The sequence below is a fragment of the Gambusia affinis genome, linkage group LG21 (genome assembly GCF_019740435.1).
Source record: "Gambusia affinis linkage group LG21, SWU_Gaff_1.0, whole genome shotgun sequence".
Lineage (NCBI taxonomy): Eukaryota > Metazoa > Chordata > Actinopteri > Cyprinodontiformes > Poeciliidae > Gambusia > Gambusia affinis.
This window is the reverse complement of record NC_057888.1, coordinates 23,511,413-23,532,910: the sequence shown is the minus strand read 5'-3', so window position 1 is coordinate 23,532,910 and position 21,498 is coordinate 23,511,413. Positions and strand designations below refer to the sequence as shown.

General features: G+C 42.1%; 1 protein-coding gene across 1 annotated transcript in view; it reads left to right on the top strand.

Annotated features, from left to right (window-relative positions):
* Positions 1–21,177, top strand: part of steap2 (STEAP family member 2, metalloreductase) — a 30,774-nt gene extending 9,597 nt beyond the window's left edge. Inside the window, exons 3-6 of the mRNA XM_044104789.1 lie at positions 5,965–6,131; positions 6,446–6,973; positions 16,245–16,409; positions 20,486–21,177. Coding sequence (XP_043960724.1) covers positions 5,965–6,131; positions 6,446–6,973; positions 16,245–16,409; positions 20,486–20,779 — 1,154 coding nt within the window. The 3' untranslated portion in view covers positions 20,780–21,177. The remainder of the gene's footprint in view (positions 1–5,964; positions 6,132–6,445; positions 6,974–16,244; positions 16,410–20,485) is intronic.
* The last annotated feature ends 321 nt before the right edge of the window (positions 21,178–21,498 follow it).

Below are 21,498 nucleotides of genomic sequence, written 5' to 3'. Positions count from 1 at the left end.
GCAAGTATGGTGGATGTTTATGTGAATTTATTACCAGATCATTTTTTAATTTTGCCAGATCACATAGCAGCATTTATACCTAACGCAAAAAATCAACAACCAATTCAGGAGATTGACAAAGATCAACCTAATGGGTGATCAGTATTGGAATTGGCTGCAAAAAAACCTGCAGATGGAGCATCCCTAGTTTCATATATCTATGTTTATGTATTTACAGTGTCATTAACTTATGCCATTATCTCCAACATGTAATGTGATTCAATTTAGTCAGATTCATTTCCCTCTGAAGAGGATCTAGCGAGATCAGGGGATCACGAGAGATTATGGAAGATCACAAGACATAACTGTTTTACGCCTGGGAAAACTTCAAAGCAGTTTTAGTTACACATTAAACTATAGATATTTGTTTTTCTCTGCAGGGAACTATTGGCATTTAAAAACTGCACTGTTACATTTCTTACATTTCTTTCAGCATTTAAGAACTGTAAAAAAAAGTCTTTTTTTTGAAAAACACTTTTTTAAAGAAAAATCTTCGAATTAACGTAATTAAATCATGGAAAGGATTTCCACACAATTAAATAACTTTCTTTCAGCATGAAGCATGTTTGTTGAGCTAACTTAATTTTCATGAGTTGGATCAACTTAATAATTATTGTGAAGGTATCACTGTAACATAAGTTGGTTTCTCCAGTGTGCTGTGGTGGCGCAGGGGTTTAGCACACTGCACGTTTGGAGGCCTTAGTCCTTGACGCAGATGTTGCTGGTTTGACTCCCGGTCCTGGTGACCTTTGCCTCATGTCCTCACCCTGTCTGCCTACTGTCTCAAAAAAATACGAACCACTAGTGCCGCAAAAACTCTTCGGAGGAAAAAAAAAAAGAGTTGGTTTTAACTAAATTGCCATTAATCTTAGTCAAGTAAATTATTTGGTCCAAAGCATTGCAAATTAGTTGGGCTGGCTCTTTTAAATTACATTGAGTCCAACTATAGTAAATGAGTTGAATCAACCTTAATAAATTATATTGAGCCAAAACATTTGCTTTAAATTAGAATAACCATAATATATTAAGATGAGCCAACACGTTTGATTTAGTATCAACCATAGAATAACCATAATAAATTAAGTTGACCTAACACATTTGCCTTACATACTAGTAACAGAATCACATGGTGCTGAAATAAAGCAAAGTAATCAGGTGGAAAACCTTTCCATGATTTTTTTATGTTCATCCAAAGAGGTATTTTTTTCAGTGTACTAATTGTGGCATGGTTTGAGGTAGTGTAGTGGTTGCTTATTCATTTCAGTGTAAAGCCACTGTATTGTTCATTGAGTTTCAGTTTTCTTTTGTTTACGTTCGTTAGCTTGGATTTTAGCTAACACGTTTCTGTTCCACAATATGCTCTTCTTCATCTCTTAGTGAATTGAAGAAGTACTTACAAAATCCACACAAAATCTGATGAACAATGAACTTTACTTTTCTTTGAGCAAAAACAATTCTTCAATCTTGCACAGAATTCCACGTTCACGGTGACCCTAACCCGACCAGATCACATCCAATGTACTTTCTGATCTACCATGACACAATACTTTTCTTATTTTGCTATATGTTCAAGTACTTCCACTAGGTGGCGCTTTTCTACAATAACATACTAAAACAGAATGTTACTCTTAAGAGAATATCTAAATATACAAAAGGCATATAGACAATAATATACAAACTTGATATTTTTGGTTCTTACAGGCAGCCATCTGACCACAATATCTCTCAGAAGACAAAAATAAAAGTTTAACAGGTTTATGCGTACAAGCAGAAAATTAATTGTGACAACGACCAGTGATGGCATAGTTACTTTGAAAAAGTAACTTTAATCGGATAACTGATTGCTCTCTAAAAAAGTAACTTAGATTACTGATTAATTGATTTGGAAAGTATCTAAGTTACATTAAATGTAACTTTTTTAGTTACTTTCAGCAGCTGTTGATAATAATGTTCTGTCACCTGTGAAAATCACATTGATCTTTGCCAATACTTAATTATAAGCTATTTTATAATGATAACATCAATAATGTGTCTCCACTGATAAGGTTGAACTGAAGAAGAGATTGTTTAATGGTTACAACAGTACAAAAAAAAAACAACTTTAGTATTCTTTGCGTGTTTTTGTGTGTTCCACTATTGTCTGGAAAACTCCAAGAAGGATTTTAGAAATCCCCCCCCTACCTGCCCCCGCCTCCAGGTACTGCGTTACAGCCCTGCATTTGTTATCAGAGCACAGCGCTCCTCCTGCAGGCTCCACAATTCAGATGTCCCACTGAAGAGATTTGTGACACTTATCTTAATGTTAATAATTATAATGGTGGGGCGTGCTGTGGTGGCGTAGGAGATAGTGCGACCCACATTTGGAGGCCTTGAGTCCTCGACGCGGCCGTCGCGGGTTCGACATTTGCCGCATGTCTTCCCCCTTTTCCTGTCAGCCTACTGTCACATAAGGGACCCTAGAGCCCACAAAAGACCCCCTGGAGGGGAAAAAAATAATAATTATAATGCCGTTTATTGCGTAACTTTACGGACTCGTTCCTTCGTGGCTTTTTTCACGTTTATCACGTTGTTCATTTTAGTCTCCATGTTTGTAGTTTTCTGGAGTGTGACGCTTAACTTCAAGTCATTCACAGCAAATATATTCATTTGATATTAACAAAGATACGGCGGAAGGGATCATCCAGGAAATTATGGACCTGGAAGGCCTGACTAAAACTAACTGGATGTCACACAAATTCTGGGGTTTGGGGTAATTTTTCTGCTATTATCCAAGAGCACACATGTTCAGTCTGAGAGCAGGATTTCATGTATTTTGTTTCTATCAGTGTTGTAGTCAAGACCACCTAACCCGATACCAGGTCAAGTCTCGAGTACTACAACACTGCTCTGTCTGTCTGTCTCACTGTGTGTGTTTTATTCATGTTTTCCAGCTGAAGAGTTGTAGCTTAGAGAGATTAAGCAGCTGAGATTCATCAGTGCAGTGAATATGTCTCTCCCACTTCTTCTTCACATCATGCCTTTATGAAACCTTCAAAAAAATTAACTTGGACAGAGTGAAAGAATTACATATAAATAACAGTCTTTGCCACCTTGTTCGCATAATCTAAATAATTGTTAGGAAATAATTAAAATTTTTAAGATTTACAAAATCTCGATCAGCCTTCATAGCAGGGGCTGAACCCGGTAATACACCGTTAGCACTATGGCTAATATTAGCTGATATAAATACAGCATAGAAATATTCTAGTCATAAAATATAAATGGTAATATGTTCATCTTACCTCTCCTTGGGCTGACACCTTATCGTGGTGGAGGGGTTTGAGGGCCCCAATGATCCTAGGAGCTATGCTGTCTGGAGCTTCATGCCCTTGGTAGGGTCACCCAAGGCAGACAGGTCCTAGATGAGGGGCCAGACAAAGTGCAGCCCGAAGACCCCGATGATGATTAAAAACATTGGACTATGTGTTCCCTCGCCAAGACGCGGGTCACCGGGGCCCCACTCTGGAGCCAGGCCTGGAGGGGGGGCACGATGGCGAGCATCTGGTGGCCGGGCTTTTACCCATGGAGCCCGGCCGGGGTCAGCCCGAAGAGGAAACATGGGTTCCCCCTGCCATTGTGCCCACCACCCGTGAGAGGGGCCAAAGGGGTCGGCTGCATTGTGTGATGGGTGGCGGCCGAGGGAGGGGACCCTGGCGGTCCGATCCTCAGTTGCAGAAGCTCTTGGGACGTGGAATGTCACCTCTCCTTGAGAGGGGCTGGACATACTTCCACTCTGGAGTTGCCCAAGGTGAGAGGCGTCGGGCAGGAGTGGGCATACTTGTTGCTCCCCATCTCGGCGCTTGTACGTTGGGGTTTACCCCGGTGAATGAGAGGGTAGCCTCCCTCCGCCTACGGGTGGGGAGACGGGTCCTGACTGTCGTTTGTGCTTACGGGCCGAATGACAGTTCAGATTACCCACCCTTTTTGGAGTCCCTAGAGGGGGTACTGGAGAGTGCTCCACCTGGGGACTCCCTTGTTCTGCTGGGGGACTTCAATGCTCACGTGGGCAATGACAGCGAGGCCTGGAGGGGCGTGGTTGGGAGGAACGGCCCCCCCGATCTGAACTCGAGTGGTGTTCTGTTGTTGGACTTCTGTGCTCATCATGGATTGTCCATAACGAACACCATGTTCAAGCATAAGGGTGTCCATATGTGCACTTGGCACCAGGACACCCTAGGCCACAGTTTGATGATCGACTTTGTCTGCGGCCGTATGTCTTGGACACTCGGGTGAAGAGAGGTGCGAAGCTGTCCACTGACCACTACCTGGTGGTGAGTTGGCTCCGCTGGTGGGGGAGCATGCCGGTCAGACCTGGCAAGCCCAAGCATGTTGTGAGGCTCTGCTGGGAACGTCTGGCGGAATCCCCTGTGAAACGGAACTTTAACTCCCACCTCCGGCAGAACTTCGAACACGTCCCGGGGGAGGTGGGTGACATAGAGTCTGAGTGGATCATGTTCCGTGCCTCCATTGTCGAGGCGGCTCATCGGAGCTGTGGCCGCGAGGTTGTCGGTGCCTGTCGTGGCGGCAACCCTCGAACCCATTGGTGGACACCTTCGGTGAGGGAAGCTGTCAGAACTCGGGTAGAAACTTTGCTGAGGCATAAACTCGGGCGGGGGGGGAGTTTGGCGAGGCCATGGAGAAAGACTTCCGTATGGCTTCGAGGTGATTCTGGTCCACCATCCGGCATCTTGGGGGGGAAAGCAGTACGGCACCAAGACTGTTTACAGTGGGGATAGTGTGCTGCTGACCTCAACTTGGGATGTTGTGGGTCGGTGGGCAGAATACTTCGAGGACCTCCTCAATCCCTCCTCAAGGCTCCTCCACTTGGGGTCCTGCCCCAAGTGGAGGAGTTCAAGTGTCTTGGGATCTTGTTCACGAATGGGGGAAGAAGGGAGCGGGAGATCAACAGGTGGATCGGTGCAGCGTCTGCCGTCAAGCGGGCGCTGTACCGGTCCGTCGTGGTGAAGAGAGAGCTGAGCCAAAAAGCGAAGCTCTCGATTTACAGGTTGATCTACGTCCCACCCTCATCTATGGTCATGAACTTTGGGTCATGACCGAAAGAACGAGATCACGGATACAAGCGGCCGAAATGGGTTTTCTCCGTAGGGTGTCTGGGCTCTCCCTTAGAGATAGGGTGAGAAGCTCAGTCATCTGGGAGGGACTCAGAGTAGAGCCGCTGCTCCATCACGTCGAAAGGAGCCAGTTGAGGTGGCTCGGGCATCTGGTCAGGATGTCTCCTGGACGCCTCCCTGGTGAGGTGTTCCGGGCACGTCCCACCGGGAGGAGGCCCCGGGGAAGACCCAGGACACACTGGAGGGACTATGTCTCTCGGCTGGCCTGGGATCGCCTTGGGATTCCTCCGGAGGAGCTGGAAGAAGAGGCTGGGGAGAGGGAAGTCTGGGCCTCCCTTCTGAAGCTGCTACCCCCTCGACCCGACCCTGGATAAGCGGAAGAAGATGGATGGATGGATGTTCATCTTACTTGTGAAATGTTATCCCCCAAGATCTCATATCAGTAGTCCATCGATATGAACAAAAACATCTGGCAGTGTGAGCGTGAGGAGAAGTTTTGAGTACAAGCATTTGAGAAGAAAGACATGAAGTACTGCTTTTAAAATGAAAATGTAAGCAAAAGTATTAAAAGTTTTGAGAACAACATACATGAAATCCTGTTCTCAGACTGAACATGTGTGCTCTTGGATTATGGCAGAAAAATTCCTCCATACTTGTTTCAAAACCTAAATAAGCAACTTCAAAAACGAGCCCGAAAATCGCATCCTGCGACTCATTAAATTTACAAGCAACTTTAGAAAACAAGCCCAAAACCGCTTATAATTATGGGACTTGATGACAGAAACTCAAAATAGTTTGGTTGGTTGTTTTCTAGGAAAAGTCCTTGTTGATGTGAGTAACAATCGGAGAGTCAACCAGTATCCAGAATCAAATGCTGAGTATCTTGCTTCACTGCTGCCAGACTCTGTCGTGGTTAAAGGCTTCAACATCATCTCTGCCTGGGCCATGCAGCAGAGCTACCCAAAAGATGCCAGCACCCAGGTACAACTGAATGTCATCCATCCATTCTCAAGATCTCTTAACACTGTTGTTTTTTTTCTTTTATCTTTGCATGAAGTATGAATATTGTTGTCATCCTCCACTTTCATAAGACTGAGAAATTTGTCTCCCTGTATAGGAAAGAAATGGAACATAACATGTATTGATCCTAGTAATAAGTTCTGATTGTGATGGAAAAAAGCTCCTAAACTCATGGAATGCAAGACAGTTTAGCACACAGATCGTTATCAGCTTAACTCTTTGCCTTCTTCCTTCACTTTTAACCTGCGTTTCTTGCTCCGACCCTGGCTGTATAGGTGTTCATCTGCAGTGACTCAATAGAGGCTCGCCAGCTGATCATGGAATTAGCACGCCAGCTCAACTTCCAGCCTGTAGATATGGGCCCGCTGTCTTTGTCCCGTTACATCGAGAACATCCCTGTCCAGTTATTCCCTGGTTGGAAGGGCCCTGTCCTTGCTGCTGTTGCCCTCTCCATCTTCTTTTTTGGTTATTCTTTTGTACGTGATATAATTCACCCATATGTGAAGCACAAGCAGAGTGACTTCTATAAGATTCCCATAGAGATAGTGAATCACACCTTGCCCACTGTTGCCATCACTCTCTTGGCCCTGGTGTACCTGGCTGGTCAGCTGGCTGCAGCACACCAGCTTTACTATGGAACCAAGTACAAGCAGTTCCCTCATTGGTTGGAAAGCTGGCTACAGAGCAGGAAACAACTGGGTCTGATCAGCTTTTTCCTGGCTGCTGTTCACATTCTCTACAGCCTCTCTCTGCCCCTGAGAAAGTCTGAGAGGTACCTGCTACTCAACACCGCCTACCAGCAGGTTAGTAATGAAAAGATGGCCAAGTAAGGTGAACTTTTTTTGGAGAACATGACATTTTTGTCTAACTCTTTTATGGTGCTACGCATGTTGAAAATGTGTCTGACGCTTCAAGTTCAATGTGTGTGCACTTTGAATGCAGGCTCTTGACATTGTGCTCTACACCTGGCGTTTCGGGTGTCAGGCGCATCTGGTTTACATTCAAAGTCTATGTGGAGGCACGTCTGACTAGGCCTGTCACAATGAACGATAAATCGATTAATCGTACCAAAAATTAAAACTATCAACATCATTTATGAAAAAAGGCTCAACTCCGCTGCTCTCCACTGACCCTCCCTTCCTCATTTCCTCAGTGTAATCTCCAGTTCACACTACACCATCTTAGAGCTGTCGGCCGATTGTCGGCCCATTTTCAATACCTGAGAGATCACACATCTAACTCTAATTTATTGGTGAAAAATCTCTTATTCACAGATTTTGTTCATAGAACATGTCTAAGATATTCTAAAGAAAATGCAGCTTGAGTAGGTGCAATGCCAAACACAATGCCATTTGACATGGTATCAGCTGGTTATTTGCAAATTAGCCAATCCAGGAGCCCCATTTATTTTCCTTGGCACTGATTGGCTGGACACCAGAGAGCAGAGATAAGAAGATTATAGATATTAGCTTCTGTGTAAATGCTAACACAGTTTTCATTATGTATTAATGCATATTCATATATATTTAGAGTTTAAAAAATTAAAACAGGCAATTTTAAGTATTTGCAGACTTTAGGTATTTATGGGAGGATAGCCTCCCTCCGCCTATGGGTGGTGGGACGGGACCTGACTGTTGTTTGTGCTTACGGGCTGAATGAACTCAAGTGGTGTTCTGTCGTTGGACTTCTGTGCTCGTCATGGATTGTCCATAACGAACACCATGTTCAAGCATAAGGGTGTCCATATGTGCACTTGGCACCAGGACACCCTAGGCCGCAGTTCGATGATCAACTTTGTCATCGTTTCATCAGATCTGCGGCCATATGTCTTGGACACTCGGGTGAAGAGAGGTGCGGAGCTGTCCACTGACCACTACCTAGTGGTATCTGAGCTGTGGCCGCAAGGTTGTCGGTGCCTCTCGTTGTGGCAACCCTCGAACCCATTGGTGGACACTTTCAGTGAGGGAAGCTGTCAGGCTGAAGAAGGAGTCCTATCGGACCTTTATGGCCTGTGGGACTCCGGAAGCAGCTGATGGGTACCGGTGGGCGAAGCGGCATGCGGCTTGGGTAAAACCTCGGGTAGAAACTTTGCTGAGGCATAAACTCGGGCGGGGGAGGAGTTTGGAGAGGCCATGGAGAAAGACTTCAGTATGGCTTCGAGGCGATTCTGGTCAACCATCCGGCGTCTCAGGAGGGGGAAGCAGTACAGCACCAACACTGTCTATAGTGGGGATGGTGTGCTGCTGACTTCAACTCGGGATATTTTGGGCCGGTGGGCAGAATACTTCGAGGACCTCCTCAATCCCACCAACATGCCTTCCATTGCAGAAGCTGAGCCCGGGGGCTCTGGGTTGGGCTCTCCAATCTCTGGGGTCGAGGTCGCCGAGGTGGTCAAAAAGCTCCTCGGTGGCAGGGCCCAGGGGGTGGATGAGATCCGCCCGGAGTTCCTTAAGGCTCTGGATGTTGTAGGGTTGTGTTGGCTAACACGACTCTGCAATATCACATGGACATCGGGGGCAGTTCCCCTGGATTGGCAGACTGGGGTGGTGGTCTCCCTGTGCAAAAAGGGGGACCAGAGGGTGTGCTCCAATTACAGGGGGGTCGCACTCTTAAGCCTCCCTGGCAAGGTCTAACCCTAACCCTAACCTCGGAATCAGGAAGAGCAGTGTGGTTTTTGTCCTTGTCGTGGAACACTGGACCAGCTCTACACCCTCAGCAGGGTCCTGGAGGGTGCATGGGAGTTCGCCCAACCAGTCTACATGTGTTTTGTGGACTTGGAGAAGGCGTTCGACCGTGTCCCTCGGGGAGCGCTGTGGGGGGTTCTCTAGGAGTATGGGGTGCGGGCTCCTTGATACAGGCTGTCAGGTCCCTGCACAACCGGTGTCAGAGTCTGGTCCGCATTGCTGGCATTAAGTTGGGCTCGTTTCCGGTGAGAGTTGGACTCTGCCAGGGCTGCCCTTTGTCACCGATTCTGTTCATTACTTTTATGGACAGGATTTCAGCCAAGGTGTTGAAAGAAATGTGAATGGGCAGATTGTATTTTTCTTTCAATAGGCTGAATGACACAGACTTGTTGCCAATATACATGTCCTTAATTGACATCAAAGATATTTTGTGTATATTTTTCCCTCATGTTGTGATAAGCTTTGTCCTGCCAAGGAGGCAAAAAAACTGTGGTTAAAATATAACGGCGTCTGTGCTGATGTATTTGGTACTCCTGATCTGATTTAGGATTCTTACTTCGTGTTTTAACACAAAGTTCAGATTTCGATAGGTTTCTGGTTTTACAAGGCAGGCAAACAACATATCTGGTAGGGAGGAATTATTCACCAGTTTGGATTCCATCTTGAGCCACAAAGGAGTATTGACCGCTGGGCTACCCGGGAACCCCTGCTGCCAGAACATTAGAGCTCTGATGTTGGCAGCCAATAATAGTGTTTAAATACAGGTAGGCCCAGCCCTCCCTCCTCCCTCAGCTTCTGTAAATGCACTCTAGAAATCCTAGAATTTTTTCCATTCCATATGTAGGATTGAATGACTGTGTCCAAGTCTTTAAAGAAGGCTGCTTAAGAAAAATAGGACAATTTTGACATAAATACAACCACCTCTAGGTAGGGAGATCATTTTGACTGAATTAATGTGTCCAATCATTGACAGGGGTAAAGTTTTCCACAACTCAATGTTTTGCTTTAATCCTGACATAAACTCTGCAAAGTTTAGTTTGAATATAAGCTCTGGGTCTTTTGGTATAGTAAGACAGGTAAGACGGATCTCAACCACTTTGAATGGGACTTTTTGTAAAAATTGAGGTATGTATTGGAAAGAGGCATCAAATTTTACTGAAAGTTGTAATCAAGCTGAGGAGTTGAGGTTATAACTTTAAACACACTTAAATATAATTGTAGTAAAATACACTTTTAAGAAATATATTAAATAAAAGTATACTTTAAGTGAACAAAATATGTATTTGCTCATGTGTACCAATGAAACAATATGCTTTTAAAGATATTTTGTGTATATTTTAAATGATATGCTCAAAAGAAGAATTTTCTTAAATTCACTTAAAGCTTACTTTAAAAGTAAACTATTAAATGTCCTGAAATTTCAGCATGTTTTAAATTACATCTCAGTTCACACTTTAGGCTAGTGAAGTATGCTTATTTAGGTGGCTTAATAATTTTTTACTATTTTGTTAAAATGGCAAAGAATAAAAAATAAATTAACAATCCTTCTAGTGAAACTGGATGTTATGTTTAACAATGTAGTAAATAATGTGTTCATGCCTCAAAACATTGACAGTTTACTGATAGAGGTTCTGCAGTAAAAACAATATTTATCCTTAATACTAAATGTAGCAGGTATCTTCAGTTTTACATCTGTCCGAATGTGATCTGTTGTTTTCAGTTTTTTAAATAAAACACAGAAGCTCTTTTTACAGCAGCAAGAAAGAAAACAATTGAAATACCTAAAGGTAAAAACTAGGGAGTTTAATGAGTCGGCCACCACGGCTTCTCTTAACAGGAACGGGTTGAAATTGAAAGAGACTCTCCGGATCGACTGCTACCAAACTGTCCACCCGAGGGGGACAAACCAGCTGTAAGGGGACGACCCGGAAGAGTGGGTAAAGAAACTGGGGGAATATCACGGTGAGGCGGCTGAGCCAACTCAACTGGGTCCCCTGGTAGCACATGAGCTAGCTTCAAATGGTCCACCAAAATACTCTCCTCATTACCCTGAACTCCACCAATACCCAGGGGAGTAGAAGTCCACATGCACATTTTCAAACTTCTTTTGTGGAACAGGAAAGTGCTCCAGTGGAGCCTTTGTGTGCCGTTGCACCTTGGCACGCTGGAAAGCCAAACAGGAAGTCGCCAGCCTTTGAGAGTACCAGGGGAATTTCTGGACCTGGAAGAAATTCCCCTGTTTCCCTCAAAGGCTGACCCAGGACCAAACTCAGCTGAAGAAAACCGCAGGTCATATTTTGGAGCCGAATGCAGGACCAACAAAACCCAAGGCTGGCAATCTATGCAGCTATTATCCACCAACGAGGTCCACAATGCAGCCGTCATTGTGCGGTGGAACCTGTCATAAAGCCCATTGGCCTGCGGATGTTAGGCAGCAGAATGGTGGAGTTGAACCCCAAGGTTTTCTGCAGTCCACAACTCTGATGTGAACTGGGGACCTCTGCCAGAGGTCAAGTCCAATGGCACACCAAACTGGGACACTCAGGAGGAGATAAATGCCCGAGCCACATCAACCGAAGTGGTTGATGATAGCGGAACTGCCTCTGGCCACCAAGTAGTTCTGTCCACCATCGTCAGGAGATAGGTAAAACTTCTGGAAGGTGGAAGCGGCTCCACTAAGTCCACATGCCCATGTTCAAACTTCTGTTGTGGAACAGGAAAGTGCTCCAGTGGAGCCTTAGTGTGCCGTTGCACCTTGGCACGCTGGCACGCCAAACAGGAACATGTCCGTACAACTTTATGGAGTCCCGGCCAGACAAACTTTGCCCCTACCAGCTTTTATGGAAGCTTTAATGCCCAGGTGTGAAAGGGAATGAATTGCATCAAAAACCTGCCGATGCCAGCTAGTAGTGAGCAAAGACCGAGGTTTGCCAGGTTCTGGGTACATCCAAGGGGATGCACTGGAACCTGATGGTAGCCTCACACCAAGTCCGATGACCAGGACCACCAAGTTTACAGGGGTATGTATCAAAAGACACAGCATCTATTAAGCAGCTATTAGCAACATGTACTAATAACCTAAAAGCACACAAAAAATTTGCACCCAAAATAGGTAGACACAGAAGCTATTAGAAAGTCCCACTGAAACTGACGTCCATTGCAACAGACAGTCACCAACCTCCATCCAAAAGTGTGAATGGGGGTGCCATTATTTGCCGTTACCCAGAAATGCTTTTTCACCCCAGGCGTCATGTATCAATCATCATCACACTAGTTCTGATGATGCCACATAAATAGTGAGTCCACAACATCCTAAAATTGCTTGCTGTTTTTCTCTTTAAAATGCAAGTTTCTTCTCTGTTTAATTGCTCTATTGGTCTTTTTTGTAGGTTTCTGTAAAGTGCAGTGGTGCAGTTCATGGGAATGTTCTGTTGTTGATCCTCAATGTTCTTAGGATGGAGAAATGTCAATTTGTCTGGACTAACACTGGAATACTGAGACATTGTATTAAAATAATACTCTGTCCTTGGTGAAATATTTTTCACATTTCCTCTAAAGTGTACCTATTGTTGCATTGTGCTAATTTTAAGTATGTTGTCTAATTTTAAGCAAGTTGTTTAATTTTAAGCAAGTTTAAATATATTAATAATTTGTACAGTTCTGTGATAGTATATTGGACACATACTCTTGAATACACAATATGACTTGTTTCACCTGGAAAGTGTGTTGTAATTGATCCTTCTTTGTTCTGGTACCTGATGTGTTTACAGTACTTTAGTGTGTAAGAAGCATGTAATGTACAATGTGGGAAAGCAGATTAATAAAAGACATTAAGTACCTGAAAAGTGTACTTCATTACAATTATAATAAACCAAAAGTGGAATTGGAGCATACAGTGATCATACTAAACTAATCAAAAGAAAAAAACAACTATAGCAGAATTTAGACTTATTTCATGTGACTGAGCTCAAACTGTTGTGTTCACAGCCAAGCAGACTTCAAAAAAAAAACTAGAAGAAGAGTTTAATGGAAATAAACAATATAAAAAAAATCTAAGAAATAAGTGACATTACATTACAAAATATGTAATGCTTATATACTTAGAAAACATTCTAAATATAATATAAATGTAATTCGATCACAAAAATAGTTAAGATATAAAAATCAAGCACATTTATATTACCGGTACGTATAAACCGTATACTTTAAGCATAACTTTAGTTGTTCCAAAAAAGTTATGTGATAGTACACTTAGTATACTTTAAATTGTGCTTTTGGAATTTTAATTACTATTAAAATACACATAATTAGTTGTTCCAAAATAACACACTTCAAGTACACTGATGATTAGTCTGGCTCCAGGTATCCTCAAGCATGCTAAACTTTAACATCCATTCATCCATTTTCGGTTCACCCTTGTCACTAATGGGGTCAGGAGGGTTGCTGGTTCCTCTCCAGCTACGTTCCGGGCGAGAGGCGGAGTTCATCCTGTCTGTGTTGCCCAGTCTGTCACAGGGCAGCACAGAGACATACAGGACACACAACCATTCACACACACACTCACACCTAGGGAGAATTTAGAGACCAATTAACCTGACAGTCATGTTTTTGGACTGTGGGAGGAAGCCGGAGAACCTGGAGAGAACCCACCATGCACAGGGAGAACATGCAAACTCCATGCAGAAAGACCCCGGGCCGGGAATCGAACCCAGGACCTTCTTACTGCAAGGCAACAGCTCTATCAACTGCACCACTGTGTAGCCTTAAAATTTTATATGCTTAGCATATTTATTTTTCACCTGGGATACACAGAACCTATTTGAAAATTTTATCAGATGTACAACTTCAGAAAAGTATTGTCTGTAAACAATATATATTTTAAAATGTACATTTAAAATAGACTTTTTTACAAATACATGCAAAATGTATAATTAAAAGTATAATTTTAGTAATCTATTAAATTAGAATTGAAAGTAAATTTGAGAAAAAAATTGTACTTTTAGAAAGTATACCAAAATAGAGTGTTAGAAGTGTGTTTTTAAAATTGTATTTCAGAAAAATATAGCATATTTAAAGCATAGTTAATTTTTTTTCACCAGAGTTGTTTTCATTTTCTAGAATTGTGTTACTCAGGGTTGCAGCATGTTGGACGAGCTCCTATTTAGTTTGCCTTTGGGATCAATAAATTTCTGAATCAAATTTGTACCTGAGCTCTTGCTCTTGGAGTAATTTGTGTTAATGTCTTAGGGAGAGTTTCATGTGTCATGAAAGAGCTTTATAAAGAATTATTTAACCTAAGATAATATTCTCATTTACATGATTAAAACAAATTAAGGAGATGTGTTTATTTTTTAGCTTTTTATCATGTTATAATATTCCATCTTCAAAAACATACTCGGAGTGTTGCTTTGATTCTTTCATACATGTTTGAGAAATATTTGCCAGTGGCGACCATTCTGCTGTGCAAGCACTAGTGGGACTGTTACCACCTTTCACACAGCTCCAGTCCTCAACCTTCCAAGTTTCTGCCTTACAGAGCAGCTCTCCGCTGGGTCTTCCCCACTCAATTCTCAATTCCTCCAGACTAACAGCAGCAGCAATAAGCAGACACCTGGTGAAACTTTGCATCTGCAGAGCTTATTATATGAACTATTTTTCAGTCTGATTCTCCAAAGAACGTTTGTAAACGGCTTAATGGTGAAATGCTGTGATTATGCACTGAAGGCAAAGTGATGGAAAGAGCATCTTAAAGAGACAGAAACTTCATTTTAAGGCATCAAATTGCAAAGTAAAATTCTAATTTCTTTTAAAGGGCCAGTATTATATAAAGTCGACATTTTTGAGCTTTAGATCAAGTTATATTGTTATTCTCTCACTCAAGGTATGTTTTGTTTTCCTCATTAAAATATACCTGGACTGTTGCTTTGAATCTTTCATGCATGTTTGAGGAATCCTTCAATCTCCTGTGGCAACCATTCAGCTGTGCAAAATGCCTGGGTGGACCTAGAGCCACATTTGAGACGCAGCTCCTCCTTGGAGCTGCAGTTTCTAAGCTTCCGACTCACGTGGCCCTCCCCCACCACTCCCCAACTCAGTTCCTTCAGACTAACTAGCAGCAATTAGCAGACACCTGGTGGAACTGAAAAGCTACTGGGCTCATTATGAAAGCTACTTCTCAGTACAACACTGGTAAAAACATTGTTAAAGGATCAATTGAGGAGCAATGTAGTGATGACCTTCTATACGCATAGTTTCACAAGGAAGTCTTAAAGACTGAGGCCCAATTTAAATGGTTAAATTAAGAAGTAAAACTGAAGGCATATTTCATATATATAGCATTTTTATAACAACTGAAGTTAACAGAGTTACTTGATTATGCTTTATGCCTGGAAAACATAATGCTGCCCCTTTAAATTGTGTTTGATATGCACAGCACTTTTAGAACCATGGAAGGTGACAGCTACTTGATTGAGCTATAAAATAGAACTGTGTACCTGGAAAATAAAAGAAGATGAAGTATTTTAATAGGTTCAGGAGTCTGACTCAGATAAACATCCTAAAGTGTGCTGATGTCTCAGCCAGATCTAGAGAAACTCATCCATGTGTTTATCTTCAGTCGTATTGATTATTGCAACAGCGTCTTCACAGGTCTGTCCAACAAATCAATCAAACAGCTGCAGCTGATCCAGAATGCTGCTGCTCAGGTTCTGACTAAAACCAGGAAGATAGAGCACATCACACCAGTTTTAAAGTCTCTCCACTGGCTCCCTGTAGCTCAGAGAATTGACTTTAAAATACTGTTAATTTATAAATCACTAAATGGTTTAGCACCACAATACATTAAAGATCTGCTGCTGTTGTATCAACCTTCCAGAACTCTCAGGTCTTCTGGTTCTGGTTCTGGTTCTGGGGAAATGAGGAGAAGCAGCATTCAGCATCTATGCACCACAAATCTGGAACAAACTTCCGGAAAATTGTAAAACAGCTGAAACACTGACTTCCTTTAAATCTCAACTAAAAACCCACTTGTTTAGAGTTGGTTTTGAAACGTGATCAATTATAAACTTAATGATGGAACCTGATTTAATGTTGTGTTTTGATTGTTGATTCTATGTTGCATTGTGTTTTTGTGTTTGATTTGATGTAAAGCACTTTGAAATGCCTTGCTGCTGAAATGTGCTATACTAATAAAATTTGATTTGATTTGATTTGATTGATTGGTTGCTGAAACCATGGTGGACCTTTCGGCATCATCAAGTGGAACTGGTTGTTGGACTTTGTAGTGCTATTTAGTCCTATCTCATTAATATCTCTTATGTTCAGTTTGCTAACAAATCTATAAGGACCATCAGACATACATGATGAATATATTGTCAACCTTTCCCAACAGATTCATGCTAATATTGAAAATTCATGGAACGAGGAGGAAGTGTGGCGGGTGGAGATGTACGTTTCCTTTGGGATCATGAGCTTTGGGCTCATGTCCCTCCTGGCCATCACCTCCATTCCTTCTATCAGCAACTCTCTCAACTGGCGGGAATTCAGCTTTATCCAGGTACAAACTTGTCTTTCAAGATATGTTAATGGCTTGTGTCTACAGAATCAGTAATGTCTGATGAAAAAGTAAAGGTGCATAGTTTCAGATCTGTTTTTGTATTTAAGTAAAATAAGCTGTACTTTGTTCCTTTTTGTTTCATATCCCAATATTTTGTTAATTAATTAATTTTGAAAGATAACAAATAGTATTTGTCCTAAACTGATGCAGTAAATTTTCCTTTTTAAATTTTCAATTAATAAATTATAAAACCTCAAATGGCCTAAACTGAGTCAACAATTACTGATGCAATGTTGTTTTTAATTTATTGGCTGGAAAATGTCTGATAGAAATGTATGTATGCAAGAGAAATCAAAATAAAAATCTGCTCATTAGTTTCAGCCTGTTCACCAGTGACAAGCTGAAATTGTGTAATATCATCTTATTTCATGGTTTAGTTTGATAGTAAAATGTATAGAAATAAAGCATTAAGGGCTGCACAGTGGTGCAGTTGGTAGAGCTGTTGCCTTGCAGCAAGAAGGTCCTGGGTTCGATTCCCGGCCCGGGGTCTTTCTGCATGGAGTTTGCATGTTCTCCCTGTGCATGGTGGGTTCTCTCCGGGTTCTCCGGCTTCCTCCCACAGTCCAAAAACATGACTGTCAGGTTAATTGGTCTCTCTAAATTCTCCCTAGGTGTGAGTGTGTGTGTGAATGGTTGTGTGTCTTGTATGTCTTTGTGTTGCTCTGCGACAGACTGGCGACCTGTCCAGGGTGACCCCGCCTCTCGCCCGGAACGTTAGCTGGAGATTGGAACCAGCAACCCTCCTGACCCCATTAGGGACAAAGAGTGAATTGAAAATGGATGGATGGATGGATAAAGCACTAAAGCACAATTTACCTCATCCTTCTTCCCCCCTTTGAGGTCCTGTTATCACATTCTGCTAAGCATGCACCAGACAGGCTTTGGGGAAGCGTATTACCTGCAATTCATGTGACAGTTTGAAATTAGTTTTATTGAAAATTAAAGTTATTACAAAAAACAACAGCAACAAATGTATAACAATCTACAAAACAGAATGCATCTCCTTTTGAAAAAAAGACATGTCATGGGGTTACTCTCTGAAACTCTTCCATTAAGGCACAATTTTGTTCCACTTGTGTTCTGCATCTTACTCAGATACCTTTGGAACAAGGAGTTGGTTTGTGAGAGCAGTGAATGAGAGGGGGCATTCTGCAAATTTATGAGTATAATATTTTGATACAATAATTACAACATTGACTAGAAGATAATCTTGCATTATCAGAGATGCAATAGGTTTATTGCAGATGTGGGAATGATCGTCTTGTCTGACTGTTGATTGCAGCAATACACATTATCAGCAGAAATAGGGGGTTTTTGGTCTTGGACTGGCCCTAATATGATGTATATAACAAAAGGATAAGACATTGTTAAATTTCGGACAATCAATGCACAAGGATTTGGATGGAGTCAACAGCCAGAGAGAAGAAGAAGAAGAGGTGTGAGGCTGTGACAGAGGAGTTAGAAGGCAAAACAGAAGAAGAGTAAGAAGAGGCTGAGGATATTTGCCAGTTTTCATCACTCAGACTTCAGCACTGTAAAACATTTGAGCCACATGTAATGGTGTCCACTATCTTCTACTCTTTACGTCAAATAAATCCTTTGAGATTTAGATTTTTAACCTGAATGTGTGAGTTTGTGACAGATAAACGTACAAAGTCTTGTTAGCCTTTTATTAATTTTGTTGAACCTCCAGGAGTTGAATAAAGTTTTTATGCTAGTACTTCAAAAAATTGAAAGCAGACAAAAGCAGGAGAGGGAACTGTTTCTCAGAGAGCTTAGTGGCATGTTTTTGTATCCTGTGTTGCACCATGAGTGAGATGGAAGTGTGTTACATTAACCTGACTCTGGTATGTTATTAAGGCAAATCTTAATTAGACATAAGACTTTTATTTGTTATTATGTTTCTAGAACTGAATGAAATTGGAGTGGTACAATGAGTGATAAATAAATAAAGCCTTTATTAGTCCTTAGGGTGCAGCATAAGGGTGTGGGTTTGTATGCAGGGGCAGAGAGGATGGAAGGTGCTAACAGGGAAAAAGCTGTTCTTTAGCCACGTGGTTGTGCACTTTACATATCTGTACCATTTTCCTGATGGTAGGGGTAAAGTTTGTGTCCTGGGTAGGTTGGATCAGCAGCAATACAACTGGCCTTTCTTTGCAGTATGTCACTACATCCAGATTCAGTAGCTGACTCCCCACGATCCACTGGGAAGTTGTCAAACCAGAGCCATGTTCTTTTTGTCCTTGATTGTGCAACTGCTGTACCACACAGTCATGCTGAGGCAGATGATGCTCTTAATCACGGCTCTGTAGAAGTTCTTGAGCAACTGAATAGGGAATCCAGCTCTTTTCAATTTTCTGAGGAAGAATAGTCTTTGTTTGGCCTTCCTCATCAGAAAAGAGATGTTCGGCAATCAGGTTAGGTCTGAGGTGATGTGGATGCCCAGGAATTTGACATTGTTTATGCTCTCCACCACCTTCCCTTGAATTCTAATAAGTGGGTCCTCCTGGACTTCCTGTTGTCCTTTATGACCTCCTTGGTCTGACTGGTATTAAGCACCAGGTTGTTCCCTGAACACCACTGGGACAGGTTCTGGATCTCCTCTCTGTACAGGGTCTCATCATTGTTTGTTATCAAAGTCACTACAGTGGTATTATTGCAAACTTTGGAATCCTGTTAGAGGAGTGGATGGCTGCACAGTCATAGGTGAATGATATTCAGTCCCCTATTCTCACCACCTGAGGCCAGTTGGTGAGGAAGTTCCTGATCCAAAGACACATTGATGATGAAAGTCCCAGGACATGGAGCTTCACTATCAGCTTCTCCGGGACAGTGGTATTAAATGCTGGCAGACAGGGACTGTGGAAAATTTATGGGACAGACTGAAAATGTCTAAAATGACCCTGTCAACTGGTCAGCATATGACTTCTGGGTCCTTCCCGATACCTTATCTGGTTGTGCAGCTTTGTTGGGGTTAAATCTCTTCAGAGAAGAAGTCACCTGGTTGAGATGCAAGATTAGGGGCTGATGTCTCTCCTCTAGTTGGATGGGAGGATTGCTTTCTCTGCCACTAGTGGCGTTAAATCAAGAGAAGAAACTGTTCAATGTATCCGAAAAAGAGGGATCCCCACTGAGCCACCGGCTGGTGCTCTTATGGTCTGCCATAGTCCTCAGTCCTCTCCACATGTTCTGTGGGTCATCAATGAATTGTTCCTCAATGTGCTGCCTGAACCTAAGCTTTGCCAGCTGTATTCCTTTTTTCAGGTCTCTTCGGGTATTAGTGTAAGCTAACTTGTCAGATGACCTGTAGGCAGCATCACGGGCTCTGAGCAGAAACTAGTTCCATCCATTCACGGCTTCTGATCAGGAACCTTAGCAGTTTTAGTGGGTAAGAAGACAGCATTTGTGCAGAACGCCACATAAGATAGAAGAGTAAATGTGTAGCTCTCTAGATCTGAGCTCTCTTTGAAAACCTCCCACTGAGTAATCTCAAAACAGTCCTGGATGAGGAGGCATCTTCAGCTATCTTAGTATTTACTTTATGTGGAATATAGTCAGCAAAGATCAGAAGGGAGCTGAACTCTCTTACCAGCTTGAAGGGCCTGCAATTAACTGAGACTGAGGCTGCAGTTCTGTCTGCCCGGTGTTCTGACTGATCCGAGCTCATAAAAGAGGTCAAAGAAGCAAAACTAAGAAAACAAAATTAACTTTAAGTTGATATAAATACATATGTTAACTAAATGTATAACATTTAATAATAAAATAAATGTATCCAAATCAACTAATATATGTTGTATTGAAACTAAAGTGTTGTGTTTGTATGAAAAAATTAATTGTGCATAAAAAGAGTTACTGACTGAAGAGTGTGACCATCACACTAAACAAGAAACCACACAGGCAGCAACCCGCTGACATTGTGACCCAAAAGTCCTGTACAATATCAGTGCACAGGTGAACTCAGGCCTGTCCTCCATTTTTGACATGAGTCGTCTTCTTTTTTTTCTTTTTCTCCACAGACCACTCTGGGTTACATCGCCCTTCTCATTGCTACTATTCACGGCCTACTGTTTGGCTGGAGACGGGCCTTGGATGAGGATGCCTACCGCTTCTACCTACCCCCCAGCTTTGTGGTGTCCCTAGCTCTGCCTGTCTGTGTCATACTGGGAAAGGTGATAATGTTGCTTCCCTGTGTAGATCACAAGCTTCACCAAATTCGCAAAGGTCTGGACACCAGTCCCTGCAAGGCCCGGCGCCTGGAACCGGTTGGCTCAGCAGCAAACTTTTCACCAGAGAGAGTTACCATTATGTGATTTACTCCAGTTTTTTGCTCATTGATGTGACTAAACACTTTGTGGTTTTAACTCTACGAACATACCACTGTCTTTCTCTCAGCAGTTTTGCTGACTTGTGTGCTGCGTACATGTGACCATGTCAGGTCTGATGTCACAGTTTTCTCCAAGTAAAGTTATAGCATTGAATAACCTTCCTGTCAGTATAAAAAGTCTTCCTCTAGTGTTTTATGAACACAATGCTTTCATTCTTTTATACTTTTATTTGAAATTTTAAAAGTATAAATTGGTTAAATTCTTGTTCTCCTAAGTCTGGTAAAATATGTTTGAATGTTTCCTAATCTCCAAGAGAAGCTCTGTCATTATTATGCAGTAGAAATAAAAACAATGATTCAGCAGTTAGTGAATGCTTTAAACTATTAACAGTCCCAGTGACTCATTGTGCCATCCATGCCCACTGAGGTTGATGGCTCTTATTTTCAAGCATTAGCCCTGAGAAAGAAGACGAAGTGGAGCCCAACCTTTGAAAATCTTGCATACATTCTAGAACATGCATCACTTCAAAACCTCTTCTTCTTTTGATGGCTCTCAACCAGTGGCATGTCATCATGGGAGGCCATCATGGAAAAATAATATATAATAACAAGATCATTTATTTTGCTATTTTCACCCTGTGGTTTGCAGTATAAAGTATTTATTTTTCATTTGGATATATATATATATATATATATATATATATA